This window comes from Heteronotia binoei, chromosome 9 (genome assembly GCF_032191835.1).
Source record: "Heteronotia binoei isolate CCM8104 ecotype False Entrance Well chromosome 9, APGP_CSIRO_Hbin_v1, whole genome shotgun sequence".
NCBI lineage: Eukaryota > Metazoa > Chordata > Lepidosauria > Squamata > Gekkonidae > Heteronotia > Heteronotia binoei.
Window position 1 is genome coordinate 27,466,428 of NC_083231.1, and position 14,868 is coordinate 27,481,295.

At 44.2% G+C, this 14,868-nt stretch overlaps 1 protein-coding gene across 1 annotated transcript in view; it reads right to left on the reverse strand.

Moving 5' to 3' along the window:
- Positions 1-3,708: 3,708 nt before the first annotated feature.
- USP46 (ubiquitin specific peptidase 46) overlaps positions 3,709-14,868 on the reverse strand; it is a 37,730-nt gene continuing 26,570 nt past the window's right edge. Inside the window, exons 5-9 of the mRNA XM_060246350.1 lie at positions 13,255-13,331; positions 10,464-10,547; positions 8,936-9,133; positions 7,610-7,688; positions 3,709-4,593 (exon numbers count right to left, since the gene is read on the reverse strand). Coding sequence (XP_060102333.1) covers positions 4,492-4,593; positions 7,610-7,688; positions 8,936-9,133; positions 10,464-10,547; positions 13,255-13,331 — 540 coding nt within the window. The 3' untranslated portion in view covers positions 3,709-4,491. The remainder of the gene's footprint in view (positions 4,594-7,609; positions 7,689-8,935; positions 9,134-10,463; positions 10,548-13,254; positions 13,332-14,868) is intronic.

Consider the following 14,868-nt stretch of genomic DNA (forward strand, 5'->3'; position numbering starts at 1 on the left):
CCTAGTCCTTCTGTTCATGGAGTGGATTTGAGTCCAGTAGCACCTTAGAGACCAGGACCGATTTCTCACTAGCCTTGCTCTGCCCCCAGGCTTCTGTTTTTCCTGGTGCAAGTGATTGATTTCCTACTATTTCCTACTCTGTGGGCGCATTTTGCTGCATGGCTCCCTCCAGTTCCTCTTGCGGCTTTGAGATGCTGTCTTTTAAGGATCAACAAACTGCAACAGGAACTGGAGGGAGCTGTGTGTCAAAATGTGCCCATAGAACAACTGGTGGGAAACTGACTGCTTGTGCCAGGAGGCGGGGGAAACAGAAGCCTGGGGGGGGGGGCAAAGCAGTGCTAGTGAGAAATTAGTACAAGAGTTTCAAAGTATGAGCTTTCAAGTGTCAAAGATCCCCTGTTTGACAGAGGGAGCTTTATCTCTCAAAAATTCACATCCTGAAGACGAAGAAATGTACGCACTACTAGAATATTCAGACATATTTGTGTATACAGAATATTCATAATCCTGTAGGAGGCATGCAAGGTTTTCTTTTCTGTTCTGACCACAGTGATGAATCATTTCTGAAATTTTATAGGTGTTTTTTTTTTAAATCCAGTTATGCACCTCAGCTAACTAAAGTGCTATTCATGGGCAACAGAGTAGCCTCATACTATTCCAAATACTCAAATGACGAAAACAGGAAACGATTACATATGCACAAGCAGGGCTTTTTTAATAGCAGGAACTCCTTTGCATATTAGGCCACCCCCCCCCCCCGATGTAGCCAATCCTCCAAGAGCTTACAGGGCTCTTTTCACAGGGCCTACTGTAAGCTTCAGTAGGATTGGCTACATCAGGAGTGTGTGGCCTAATATGCAAAGGAGTTCCAGCTACAAAAAAAGCCCTGCTCACAAGGATGGCTTTCACTGTCAGCCAGAAAACCAAGAGGCAAGGTTTAAAAGAACAATGAAATAAGGTGCTCATCTGTCAAAGCCAGTCATTAAATCTCTATCCAGAAAGTACTAAAAAGGATTCTTTCCTAACAAACACATGCATGAATTTTGTAAAAAAAGAAGGAAATATTGCAAGATAATGAACACAAATGAAACTGCCTTGTATTGCATCAGACCCTTGATCTATCAAAGTCAGTATTGTCTACTCTGACTCGTAACAGCTCTACAGGTTATCAGCTAGAGGTCTGTCATATCAACTACTACCTGATCTTAAATGGAGATACCAGGGATTGAATCTGGGATCCTCTGCTTGTAGGTTTGCCAATCCCCAGGTCCCAGTGGGGGTTCTTCCTCTTTCCCAGGCTCCTTCCCACCCCCAGTCAGCTGGCCAGTGGGGGAAATCCCCGCCCCCAAAGCCACCATGTGACTATCCCCCTCCGGAGGCTCCAGTCTCCGGATGGAAAGGCTTCTTCTTGGGATGGGGTGTCTGTGTTACTTGGAAGAAGTTGGCTGCAACTCGTGAGTAGAGAGGCCAATCCCTTACTTCAGAGTTGCCAGCAACTGGGGGGGGGGGGGGAAGGGAACGTCTGCTGAACACTTCATTATTCCCTATGTGGAGATCAATTCTCATAGGGTATAATGGGGAATTGATCTGGAGGTTTCGGGGGCTCTGAGGGAGCTGTTTTTTGAGGTAGAGGCACCAAATTTTCAGTATAGTATCTAGTGCCTCTCCCCAAAGTACCCCCCACGTTTTAAAACGATTGGACCAGGGGGTCCAATTCTATGAGCCCCAAAAGAAGGTGCCCTTATCCTTCATTATTTCTTATGGAAGGAAGACATTTAAAAAGGTGTGCTGTCCCTTTAAATGTGATGGCCAGAACACCCTTGTTCCTGGCTCTGCCCCAATGTCTCCTGGCTCCACCCCCAAAGTCCCCAGATATTTCTTGAATTGGACTTGCCAACCCTATCTGCGTGCAAAGCAGATACTCTACCACTGACCAACAGCTCCTCCCCCAGGCAGGTTGGATCCAACCAACTTTTCCGCTGGTGAAAAGCAGGGGGGTTCCATTTGACCTCTCCCTCCCTCTCTCTCTCAAATGCTATGAATATCAGGGGTGGAATTCTAGCAGGAGCTTCTTGCATATTAGGCCACACACCCCTGATGGAGCCAATACAAGGCTCTTTTTTGTAAGCTCTTTGAGATTTGGCTCCATCAGGGGTGTGTGGCCTAATATGCAAAGGAGCTCCTGCTAGAATTCCACCCCTGGATATCATGTTACCTCCATGGATAAAGCCCATGGGATGGAGACTGCAATGAGGAGGGGAATTCACAGAGATTGAAAGGAAAAGCTGGCTGGATCCATCCCTATGATCCCTTCTGGAATTTCTTCAGGTGGAGCCATCGTTGGATTCTTCGAGGTTTGGGGCAAAATGCAGGAGGAAGAACAAGTATTCTTGCACAGCTTATGTTCACTTCAATGGGGCTTACACAGCATAATGTGACCTTTGCTTTTTATTTTGCCTAGATCAAAATTAAGGATTAGGTGCTCATGCACTGTACCACTAAATAGCTACACTTCAAGACAGTTTAATGCTGCAATCAGAAAGTCATTCATTTGGCATGGCAGAAATTCTTCTGAGATTTCCATTTACACTCAATTTATGTCATATTACTTGGGTAGCCACTTACTAACCAGTGTGCAGTTATCATAGCTAACATTGGGTGGGCCTTAACAGATAAACTCATGCTAGTCTGGCTATAGCAGTTGCTATTGGGAGAGCTAGAATCCGTTTAGGGCTACACCAGTTCACCAGACAGGAGGTGGCCTCTAAACACATGGGTGAGTCTGGATGTTAGGAAGGGCCTTAAAGGAGAAATCAAGGCAAAGCCTGGGGTGAGCAAAGGAAGGCAAGGGTGGCAGTGAAGGAATCCCCCACCAAACCTGAAGGAAAGAGGGGAACAGAGTGAAAGAAACTCCTTGCCAGCTGACTGGGGGTGCAAGGGAAGGCTGCTTGTATACAGATAATGCACACCAGGGGTTGCATAGGTTGAATTCTAGCAGAAGCTCCTTTGCATATTTGGCCACATCCCATGATGTAGCCAATCCTCCAAGAGCTTACAAAAAAAGAGCCTTGTAAGCTCTTGGAGGATTGGCTACATCAGGGGTGTGTGGCCTAATATGCAAAGGAGCTCCTGCTAGAATTCTGCCCCAATGCACACTAATGAAAAGCTTGAATTCTGCATTGTGCCATCCAGCCACATTGGTAAGGGACCACTGCCCCACTGTGAAGTTGCTACCCACCCCCTGTTGCAAGGTCCCTGGGCCCAGCAAGCCTGCATAGGCCAGTCCTTCGCAGAATCAAGCGGGTGACAGACAGGTATCCACCCAAATCCAGTGACTGTGTGTGCATGCCCCTGCTCACACTGTGCTCTGAGTGTGTTTGGGCCCTGTGGAGTTTGACATGAGAGGTGTTGATGCTTATGCAACTCATGTCCACACTTTTGCTTGCCTGCGTGTCTTGTGGAAGGTCAGGTAAAACCTTTGGGCTTAAAAAGACACTATCACTAGTTACACAGTGCAAATTAATATGGAGGAACAGCTTATTCTGTTCTTCACTGCAAAGTCCCCCTAAAGCTTTTTTATACAGTGTGGGAATCCAGAGGATCTTTTTGGCTCGTGTATGTTGTCCCCCTAAGAAGGAAGACTGGATATGTGATATGATTTGTTCCCCGTGGGACTGAAATCCCTTTGAGAGAATTCATGACTTGAGATTGCCAATTTCACGTTTTAATAACTCAAAGCTTAAAAGGATCAGGAGAAAATAAATAGCCTTCCAGCTGAAGAACATCATGTGACATAATCTGTGAAAGTACTCCAGTGCCAACACTTAGGAAATACATTTCTTTGCTTTCCACTTACCACAAGAATGAGCTGCTTGTGTATATAAAACAGTGGTTTTCAAACTTTCTTTCTTCTGTGAACCCTTTTCCCATGAGCTCATTGGCTGAGGAGCTCCTGTGTGTCTGTCACGGAACCCTCTGTACTTTGCAGGGGATTCTGGGATATGTTTCTAGAGTGTATAGTCATTTTACAGCTTAGCCTTGAATGTGTTTGGGCTCATCATTGCCCTATGTGAATTCACAGGACTTTCAGTTGTCCATTATTACCAGTTTTCTTATCTGGGGGGCCCCCTGAGAACCTTCCAGTAATGCCCAGCATCCCCCAGAATACAGTTTGAAAACCACTGGTCCAAAGGAATGGTTCTTTCGAAAGAGTAAACAAATAGTCCTTAATGGTAATTACATCTAGGCAATGTTATACCTCAATTCAGCAGGATTCAGCAGATGGGCATGTGAGTCCATATAAATATATTCTTGTTAATGAGAGAGTCAAACTAAAGAAAAGAGATCTTCCAGTCCAAGTTGGAGTGTTTCAGTCAACAGTTTAAAGATGAGCTTATCATTGTTAGGTCATAGTGGATGGGTCTACATAGAGGCCAGTTAACAGTACTGGTAAATTTCTCATCTTGGGAGGGAAAAGGTCAGAGTTTGCAGTTACTCTCTTGACTGATAAAATAAGATATATCCAGATTCTGAATTTTTTGATATATCAGAAGTCAAACCATAGAATTCTTCAATAGCCTGTGCATCAATTTTCTGCAATAAATAAATAAATAAAAATAACTATTAATATATTAAGAAAAGGCAGACAAAACTTAGGGTGTGCAGCTAAAGGTGTAAGCTATCCTAAATCCTGTTCTGTTTGCTTTTACACTCAGAATCACTGGAGCGAAATACTTAATCTCTTTCCAAGGATAAATGTATGTCTGTATTAATTGTGATTTTCTGTAAAAATTGTGCAAAACAATAAAAAGAACTTATTGCTTCTGTCTTCCCCTGATGTATTAGTTAAGAGAATAAACTGATCCATATTTTAAAGAAAATAATGTAATGGATTAAGGCAACAGGGCAATGATTGTTTGAGGACAGAACTGCCAGCCAGACCAAATGTGTCTCACCAGCCACATAAGGGAGTTCAGTAGGAGCCTGAGATAATTCTTTGGAAGAGTGCCAAACAGGGCTTTCTTTGTAGCAGGAACTCCTTTGCATATTAGGCCACATTCCCCTGATGTAGCCAATCCTCCTGGAGATAACAGTAGAGCCTGTACTAAGAGCCCTGTAAGCTCTTGGAGGATTGGCTACATCAGAGAGTGTGGCCTAATATGCAAAGGAGCTCAAGCTAGAATTCCACCCCTGATATTAGGCCACACACCCCTGATGTAGTCAATCCTCCTGGTGCTTACAGTAGACCCTGTACTAAGAGCTCTGTAAGCCCCAGGAGGATTGGCTACATCAGGAGGTGTGGCCTAGTATGCAAAGGAGTTCCTGCTACAAAAAAGGCCCTGGTGCCAAGCACTTGCATGTCTAATGGGCTTCATTCAACTTAGTGGGTCAGAAGTTGTATAGCCCTATTTCAGGGCAATTCTGTTCTTCTTCCCCAAGGACTTGACTTCATTGCCCAAGTTGGGTCAACTGGAATGATCTGGGCCAATCCGCTAGTCATGCAAACAGTCAATCATAGAGTTCAAGAGTCTTAACTGAACTAGAAGATGCATAAACTCTTGTCCAAAATGGTACCCCTTTTCCTTCAAGAATCGTGTCTTGCACTTCAATCTGTGTGCTAAGACTGTGAAGTATTTGCCAGGTAGATCGACACTCACATCTAGGCTAGACCCAATACAATCATCATGGGACTACTTGTTTTCATTTATTTCTTGTAATAATGGTATGTGCAGTTGGCATGTTGAGGTGGCAGCTTGCCACCTATGGAATCCACCTCGACCATTCCATGATGATTCCATTTAATCTTTTTGGACTGTGGCAATTATGCCATTTGCATTATACTTGCAAGGAATTAGGCTTTTGGTATTGGCTGGTGGTACAATTCTAATTCCAAGCTGTCTGAAACAATGGAGACTCTCTAGCCATCTGTGCATCTATGGTTCTCCTTTAAAAGCCATGGCAACTACAACTTCCTTTAGGAAGCTAGTCATGATTTAAGGCCTCTGAGAGAAGGGAGAAGAGGAAACACACTGCCATGAGAATTTTTTTCTTTTTAAAATCCTTTAGAAGAAGAAGAAGAAGATATTAGATTTATATCCCGCCCTCTACTCTGAAGAGTCTCAGAGCGGCTCACAATCTCCTTTACCTTCCTCCCCCACAACAGACACCGTGTGAGGTGGGTGGGGCTGGAGAGGGCTCTCACACCAGCTGCCCTTTCAAGGACAACCTCTGCCAGAGCTATGGCTGACCCAAGGTCATTCCAGCAGGTGCAAGTGGAGGAGTGAGGAATCAAACCCGGTTCTCCCAGATAAGAGTCCGCACACTTAACCACTACACCAAACTGGCTCTACACCATGCAATGCACATTAATGTTCACAACAAATATTTTTGCCAGACTTCCTGTCACCACCTGGAATTTAGTAAAGATCCTGCAAATAGAAAACTAACATATCAAGGGGGAAAAAAGTATTTTGCTAACTGTTTTGTTAGTAAAACAGTTTTGAGGAGATTTTAAAGTTAGGAAGCAAGTGACCTGCTAGATGTGGCACAATCCATTCTACTTGAGCCAGTTTGGTATAGGAGAGCCAGTTTGGTGTAGTGGTTAAGTGTGCGGACTCTGGGGGCGTTTTCGCACTCACCTTAATCAGCAGCGACGCCCCTCTTCACCGCGCAGGATCTGACGGATTTCACACTAATTGCCGCGGAGCACCCGGAAGAGCCGGAAAGTCCCGGCGCTTTTGCGGCGCAAACGGAAACTGTTTTTTTTGCGGTTTCCGTTTGCGCTGCAAAAGCTCTGGGACTTTCCAGCTCTTCCGGGTGCTCCGCGGCAATTAGTGCGAAATCCGCGCAGATCCTGCACGGTGAAGAGGGGGTCGCTGCTGATTAAGGTGAGTGCGAAAACGCCCTGCGAGAATCGGGTCTGATTCCCCACTCCTCCACTTGCACCTGCTGGCATGGCCTTGGGTCAGCCATAGCTCTGGCAGAAGTTGTCCTTGAAAGGGCAGCTGCTGTGAGAGCCCTCTCCAGCCCCACCCACCTCACAGGGTGTCTGTTGTGGGGGAGGAAGGTAAAGGAGATTGTGAGCTGCTCTGAGACTCTTTGGAGTGGAGGGCGAGATATAAATCCAATATCTTCTTCTTCTTCTACTCTTGGTCAATGTTGTACATGCATTAGGCTATCTATTTTATTTAAACAATTTATGTGTCAATTTTGCTCCAATAACCATTTACTGAGGATGACTGAAATTTAGCTCCTCTTTGCTTCTCATCTTCTAAATGGCTACAGTTTGCTGATTGGGGAGGGATGGTGGCTCAGTGGTAGAGCATCTGCTTGGTAAGCAGAAGGTCCCAGGTTCAATCCCTGGCATCTCCAAAAAAAGGGTCCAGGCAAATAGGTGTGAAAAACCTCAGCTTGAGACCCTGGAGAGCTGCTGCCAGTCTGAGTAGACAATACTGAATTTGATGGACCAAGGGTCTGATTCAGTATAAGGCAGCTTCATATGTCCATATGATTTACTAAAAAAAAAACACTTGTAAGCAGCAAGCCTCATTGTATCGAGAAGCCAACTTGTCACCCTAAAATTCTACTCAGATATTATCAGTACACTGACCTCTACGATATCATCGTCGAACAAAAGCCAGAATCCGTGACTTTTCACAATGGTAATATAATGTCCACGATTGGGCCCACTACAAAGGTAAGAGAAAAAGAACGGCAGAATTAGAGAACTGGGTCTGTCTTGACAAATATATAAAAATCACATTAGATTTAGAAACATTACAGTTTGAGTTCATGCACAAACACAAAGATAGATACATATTTACACAGGTAACTTCTGGAATATCGGAATGCATGGGTGTTCGCATCCTTCTCAATTCATTTGGTAGTCTAACGGCACAATCTTATGCAAAGTTACTCTAAGTCTGTCTAAGATGGGGAGCGGCAGTAAACTGCTTTGCATGCAGAAATCCCTGGCATTTCCAGTTAAAAGGATCAGCTAGTGAGTGATCAGGTACTGGGATGATGTGAAAGGCTTTTTGAGACCCTGGAAAGCTGCTGCCAGTCAAAACAGACAATACTGGCCTAGGTAGACTAAATGGTCTGAAGCAGTACAAGGCAGCTTATTGGGTTTCCATTAATTTCAATGGCCTGAGAGTGTAGTAACTCTCTGCAGGACTGCACTACAAATTGCTTCTCTCCTTCCTGTCTTACCTCAGACACACTCCAGCAGGTTCTGGTGCCCACATAAATTTAGAGAAGGCACTTGCAAATTGTGTATACTGCTCTAAAACTCAGTTCTCAGGCACGGATAAATTGGGAGTGCGCCACAGGCAGAGAGGGAACTTTAGTCTTCTCCCCCGTGCTGTTTACCTGGCCTGAAACAGGGATGCTATTTGCCCTCATGTACCTTGATACGGTACATGTAGGTTCCTCCGGCAGGGCAAGCAGTGTCCAGCTGGGGACATTTCAAGTTGGAAGAACGGTGGAGGGGGAAGGCTTAAGCCCCCTCTCCTCATGCACTGTGGTCCCAATCTGAATCAGGCGTTTACACACTTGGGAATTCAACAAGGAACTTACAGCACCTGTCAGCTAGACAGTACTCATGATGGACACAGAAGTGTCACAAGGACTGTGTAACATGTAGTTAGACCCTAAGGTCCATCTGGTCCAGCACTGGGGATTGGATCCTATGAATCAGTTCCAGTAAGTCAGGGGAAGAGTCTTTGCGCTGAAAGAAAGCTTCACCATTACTCGAACGGGTCTGTTGGATCTGATCAAGCACTTCAAACTGCAGTCAGTTAGATGCCTCTGGAATCTCATGAGTAGGACAAAAAGACAGTGGCTTTATCCTGTTGTCCACCCTAAGCCTCTAGTGTTCTGAGCTACAGTCTCTGTACAGAAATGATTTCCCCAAATGCACCAGGATGTGGTTTACCTGCCACAGTGAACAACGACAGCCACCAAATCATACATGCGGTCCAAGTTTATAGCATCTCCCGACGTGTTGAACAAGCGCAGCTCCAGAGGAAACACTACCCGGTAAGAGAGTTTTGTGTAGCGGTGCAATTGCTCCATATATTTAAACCTCTTCAGGTGTAATGCGAGGATCATGGGGAGTTTTTTGACCCTCATCCTGTAGTAACATCAAAATCATGCAAAATAAGAATCAATTCCAGGGGAGAAAAAAGCCAAGGCTTTTCTTTCTTTTTTTTAAAAAACTATTTCATGTAATACAGTCCTCCTCTACCAGATGAATCCAGTCTGTAAAGTCAAAGTAATAATGTAAAAAAATAGTTCATGTCCTGCTACAACATAAGGCATCCAATGAACAATGCTATAGTACAGAATTAAAAGACACTGTGAGCAACAAATTTGCCTAAGGCAAGGTATACTGTAAACAATATAGTGCCTGAAATTACAAAGACAAAGAACAGTGCAGTAAAACTAGAATGATATACCTAATCAGGGCTTTTTTTGTAGCAGGAACTCCTTTGCATATTAGGCCACACCTCCCTGATATAGCCAATCCTCCAAGAGCTTACAAGGCTCTTAGGACAGGGCCTACTGTAAACTCTTGGAGGACTGTACAAAAGGGGTGTGTGGCCTAATATGCAAAGGAGTTCCTGGTACAAAAAAAGCCCTGTACCAAATCATTTCAATAGACAACAATGAGGTTCCATTATTAAGGTGTCCTTTCTGCTACAGTTCAAATTGCTTCATAAAAAAGCCCTCCTGAATACCTCTATTTAGCCCATTATGCAGACGAATAGGAGTGTGGGAGCTTTCTGTCCTGCCTCAGGCAGACCATTCTGTAAAGTGGGTGCCACCAGTTGAGAATGCACAGGAACAGACAGCTGCCCATTTTACCCATATGTAATAATAATAATAATCAATTTTTATTTATATCCCATCCTCCCCGCCGGGGCAGGCTCAGGGCGGCTCACAGGACATGGCGCATACCATGATTAAAATAAAATACAATTAGTACAATAAAATACCGTTAAAATACAATTAAATTACAGTTAGATAAATAAGTTAAAACCAATATAGATTGAAGGTGCTGCAGTACAATACATATATATCAAGATGGCTAGATGTCATTACCAGGATTCCACCTTAAAAGCCAGTTGGAAGAGGACAGTTTTACAAGCCCCGCGGAACTGATTGAGGAACTGTAGGTTGCCTCCTTCGGAATAAGTGAAAGGGCGTAGCCAGAGAGGTGGTCCCAGCAGGTATGTGGGCAGAGTGAGTCCAAGGGCTTTCCATACCCTAGGTGAACAAGGCCAAACACTCCCCCCCCCCGCCCCCAGGTCAGCTTGAACCACTAACCAGCCAGGCAGCCTGGGCTCAACTTCATGCCAATACAGTGAGAGAAAGTGTGTGTGGGAAGGGGGGGAACTGTGTTAGTGGTACCACTTCCAGGGAAAGTAAGCAGGGAGCAAACCACAGCGCTCTTTCCTTACCGTTTCTGTGCCTCCTGTTTGCTGCAGCACATCTCACAGTAGTACTTCTGTTCGCTGCACAAGGTTTCCGTGTTGCTGAAATCTCTGAAAATCAACAGAGTTCCCAACTCTTAACGTCTCCATAAGTCTTCGAATAGAATGAGCTGTCAATCAGTGTTCCCTCTAAGATGAGTGAGTGTGAGCTAGCTCACAAATTTTTAGCCTCCAGCTTATACATTTTGGTCTAAGCTCAGGAAGGACGACTCCAGAGCACAATAATTCATGCAGCGGCTCACAACTTTAATGCCATGTAGATAGATCCAAGAGGGCAGCTGTGTTGGTCTGAAGCAGTTGAACAAAGCAGGAGTCGAGTTGCACCTTTAAGACCAATAAAAACCAATTTCTGACCTGCCTCAGGACAACAAAACAAAACAAACAAACAAAGCAAAAACAAAACAAAGACAAAAACCAATAAAATTGGTTGGTCTTAAAGGTGCCACTTGACTCCTGCTTGTTCAACTTTAATGCCAGTAGCTCATAAAGTAGAATTTTTATTCACAAGACTCTGCAGCTTAGAGGGAACATTGCTATCGATTGCAATACAGGCAACTTTACTGTACCATTAACTCAAGACATCAATAATGTTGGACTGGGTAGGGGAATATCCAAAATGTCTGGATGGAATTTGGATGCCCTGGCTTATGCACACAAGCAATGGGAGTTCTTGTGGAATAGCAGTTTTGTTATTACTGAATGTTACAAGAGGCGTTTTTTAATAGAGGTGGCTAATAAATATTTCAAAGAAACGAACCAATTTGGCCTGTCAGTAGCTGACCCCTATCGTAGCCCTGGGTCCAGTTCTCTGCATTTCATTTGTGTAGTTTTCGCAGAATGCCAACATATTCCTTAATGGCAAAACCTTCAATAGATGATGAGGTGCTACATTTTTAAACCAAAAGCAAAATAAGACATTCTCACACTTCTCTCGACCAGCTCAAATAAAAGCTGTTCGTGCTGACAAGAAATATGCTGGGGGTGTCGTTTTTTTCACAAGAGAAAGAGTTTTTTTGTTTTTGTTTTTAAAAGCAGGAACATTTTAAATAAAGCAACAAAATAAAACGAATAAAGACTGCAATTGAGAGCAAGGGTAAAAATGACTGAATTCACTGGCCCTTGTGATTCCTCGTGGACATAAAAATAATACATAATTTGTTGTGCTATTATTATGAATTCTGCTTTTTTTACTTTTAATGCCAGCACTGATACTCAGAGGAAAAGAGCTTTGTTGGAGGCTTAAACACACAAGGCCTTTTCATCCAAAGACATCTAGCAGGAAAGGAGGTTGGATATAACGTCAACAGAGCTGTGGTATCAGAAACAGGGTGCTCAGGTCCCACCTGGATACTCCTGGGGCATGGCGGGGAGCGGGGGGGAGTAGAGTTGCCAGGTCCAGGTTGGGAAACTCCTGGAGATTTGGGGATGGTGCCTGGGGAGGCCAGGACCCCAGTGGGGTACAATGCTACAGAGTGCACCCTCCAAAGCAGCCATTTTCTCCAGAGGAACTGATCTCTGCAGTCTGGTGCAGGCTTGCCAATCCCCAGGTCCCAGCGGGGGTTCTTCCGCTTTCCCAGACTCCTTCCCGCCCCCAGTCAGCTGGCTGGCGGGGGAAAGCCCCACCCCCAGAGGACCATGTGCCTTTGGAGGCTTCAGTCTCCGATTGAAAGGCTTCCTCTTGGGATGGTGTGTCTGTGTTACTTTGAAGCAGCAACTCGTGAGTAGAGACGCCAATCCATCACTTCAGAGTCGCCAGAAATGGGGAGGGTGGGTGGGGGGGGAGGAGGGAAACGTCTGCTGAGCACTTCATTATTCCCTATGTGGGGATCGATTCTCATAGGGTATAATGTGGAACTGATCTGGAGGTTTCGGGGGCTCTGGGGGAGCTGTTTTTTGAGGTAGAGGCACCAAATTTTCAGTATGGTATCTAGTGCCTCTCCCCAAGGAACCCCCCAAGTTTCAAAACGATTGGACCAGGGGGTCCAATTCTATGAGCCCCTAAAGAAGGTGCCCCTATCCATTATTTCCTATGGAAGGAAGACATTTAAAAAGGTGTGCTGTTCCTTTAAATGTGATGGCCAGAACTCCCTTGGAGTTCAATTATGCTTGTCACACCCTTGTTCCTGGCTCCGCCCCCAACATCTCCTGGCCCCACCCCCAAAGTCTCCTGGCTCCACCCCCAAAGTCCCCAGATATTTCTTGAATTGGATTTGGCAACCCTAGTCTGGAGATGAGCTGTAATTCCAGGGGATTTCCAGGTCCACGTGGAGGCTGGCATCCCTAAAAAGTCTAGAAACTCTGTATGTATAAAAATTAGCATCCAAGACACTTTAAGGATTTCCCATACATTTCATTGCAGCTAAAGCCTCCAGCAATTGGTAGCCAAAGCACTTTATCAGGAAGCTCTCTGAAAGACAGATGATGAATTATTTTCACAACAGGTATCTATTATGCATATATGCACATACTCTTACTTGTTCCAGAGTAATACTGCTAACTACAGTGGGACTCTGCTGAAGTAAGCAATTTCAAAGCCTGCAATTTCTAACATAATATTCCATTTGCACCATGATTGATTTATACTCCCACTTGCCTCCCACTCATGAAAACTCCATTTATATTCCTTGATTTGGATTACACCACATCATACTGGAAACATCATATTTTCTTTTCCAGTTCCACTGATCTAAAGCGATCAGAGAGCAAGCCCTGCTCTTGGTTTCTTCAACATGCATTTCTGCAGCAGCGAGACATTTACCTTAAGCAGTGGGTGATGGATGTGTTCTGTTCCACATCAACAGAGAGATCAAGAAAATCTTCATCTTTACTACTAACCTGCAAGAACAAAAGGTTGTTTTTTTAAATTACACTGCTCTGCAGGGCTTTTTTTGTAGCAAAAGCCCAGCAGGAACTCATTTGCATCCCTTGATGTCACCACTGTTTCACACAAGGCTTCTTGTCGAAAAAGCCCAGCAGGAACTCATTTGCATATCAGGCCACAACCCCTGATGTCCAGCCAGCCGGAATTGCATTCCTGTGCATTCCTGCTTAGATTGTTTTATTGTATTATTGTTTTAATATTGCTTATTGTTTTGTGTATTTTATGTTGTTAGCCACCTTGAGTCTGCATAGAATAGGCGGGATATAAATATAATGTAAATAAAATAAATAAATACATTTTTTAAAGCCCTGGCTCTCTGCACCAGCAAACACATGCTCAAGATGACCATTGCTGTGGGATGCACCATCAGAATCTGCCAAATGTTGCACAAACATTAAACCAGTGCTGCAAGCAAAGGCAAGTTATTAAAAATCAGGATGGCCATGGATACAGTCTTATGGGCTGCCTTAAAAAAAAAAAGTAGTAAAAATGGCTTCTGGAGTCTGCCAACATTATGTCCTGAAATAGACGTAACACTTAACCAAAGCTTATTTTCAATAACCCTGATTAAGCATTACAACTTAAATTCTTTGGCTACAAACCAGGACATAAAACCTTGGCTTGAAATGGGATTGCTCTAACCATGCTTAAGCACTATATCCACATGAAAAGAGTAGTTTCCCCTCCACTCTAGCCTTTCCAGTTGAAAGGCAATAAGCAGGTTTCGCCCCATGATATGACCTCTAGTTGTATGTAACACGTGTCCCAGAATAGGAATGAACCTCCCCATCCACAGATGCCGCCGTGAAACTGAATGTGGCTAGGCTTGCCTTTTGCCCTCCCATGGCAGCTCACACCAATTTACCTACTGCCATGGGACTCTACCCAAGGGATCTTTAACTAGATCACACCTCTGGATAAGCCCAGAGCAAAGAGCACTCAAGAACTAACAGTGAATATCTCACAGAGTGTTGTAACAGGCAATATGATAAGACTGCAAAGAACTTTGCCTTGTAATACTATGGCATAAATGATCACTATATGCCCTCTTTAAAATGATAAAGGCCAAGACAGCAGTGCATTATACTAATGATGTAACTATTGAACTGTGTGCCACACAACTGCTAATAAGCTATGAGACGTACATTACCTACATAACTGAAGGTGTTTTTAAGTCCACAGTATTCTCCCAAAGTACCTACTCACTGTGCCTTTGCATGACTCACTACTGTAGGCCAGCCTCCATCCAATTAGTCCTCACTGGGGCAGAAAATTCTGCTCTACATCCAAGATGCAACAAAGGAGGCTGCCTGTTGTGTCTGTATAACTCACTGGTCATACATTTGCCTTCCAGTCAGGAAACAAACAGAACAGTGACACACATGGAGGTAACTTCTTCAGAGGATGAGTCAGTCTTCTCTTATGGGTATTGAACTGAAGTGTGCCCCCAATCTTGACTCAGAATAGAAGTATACTCTGTTATCAGAAGAC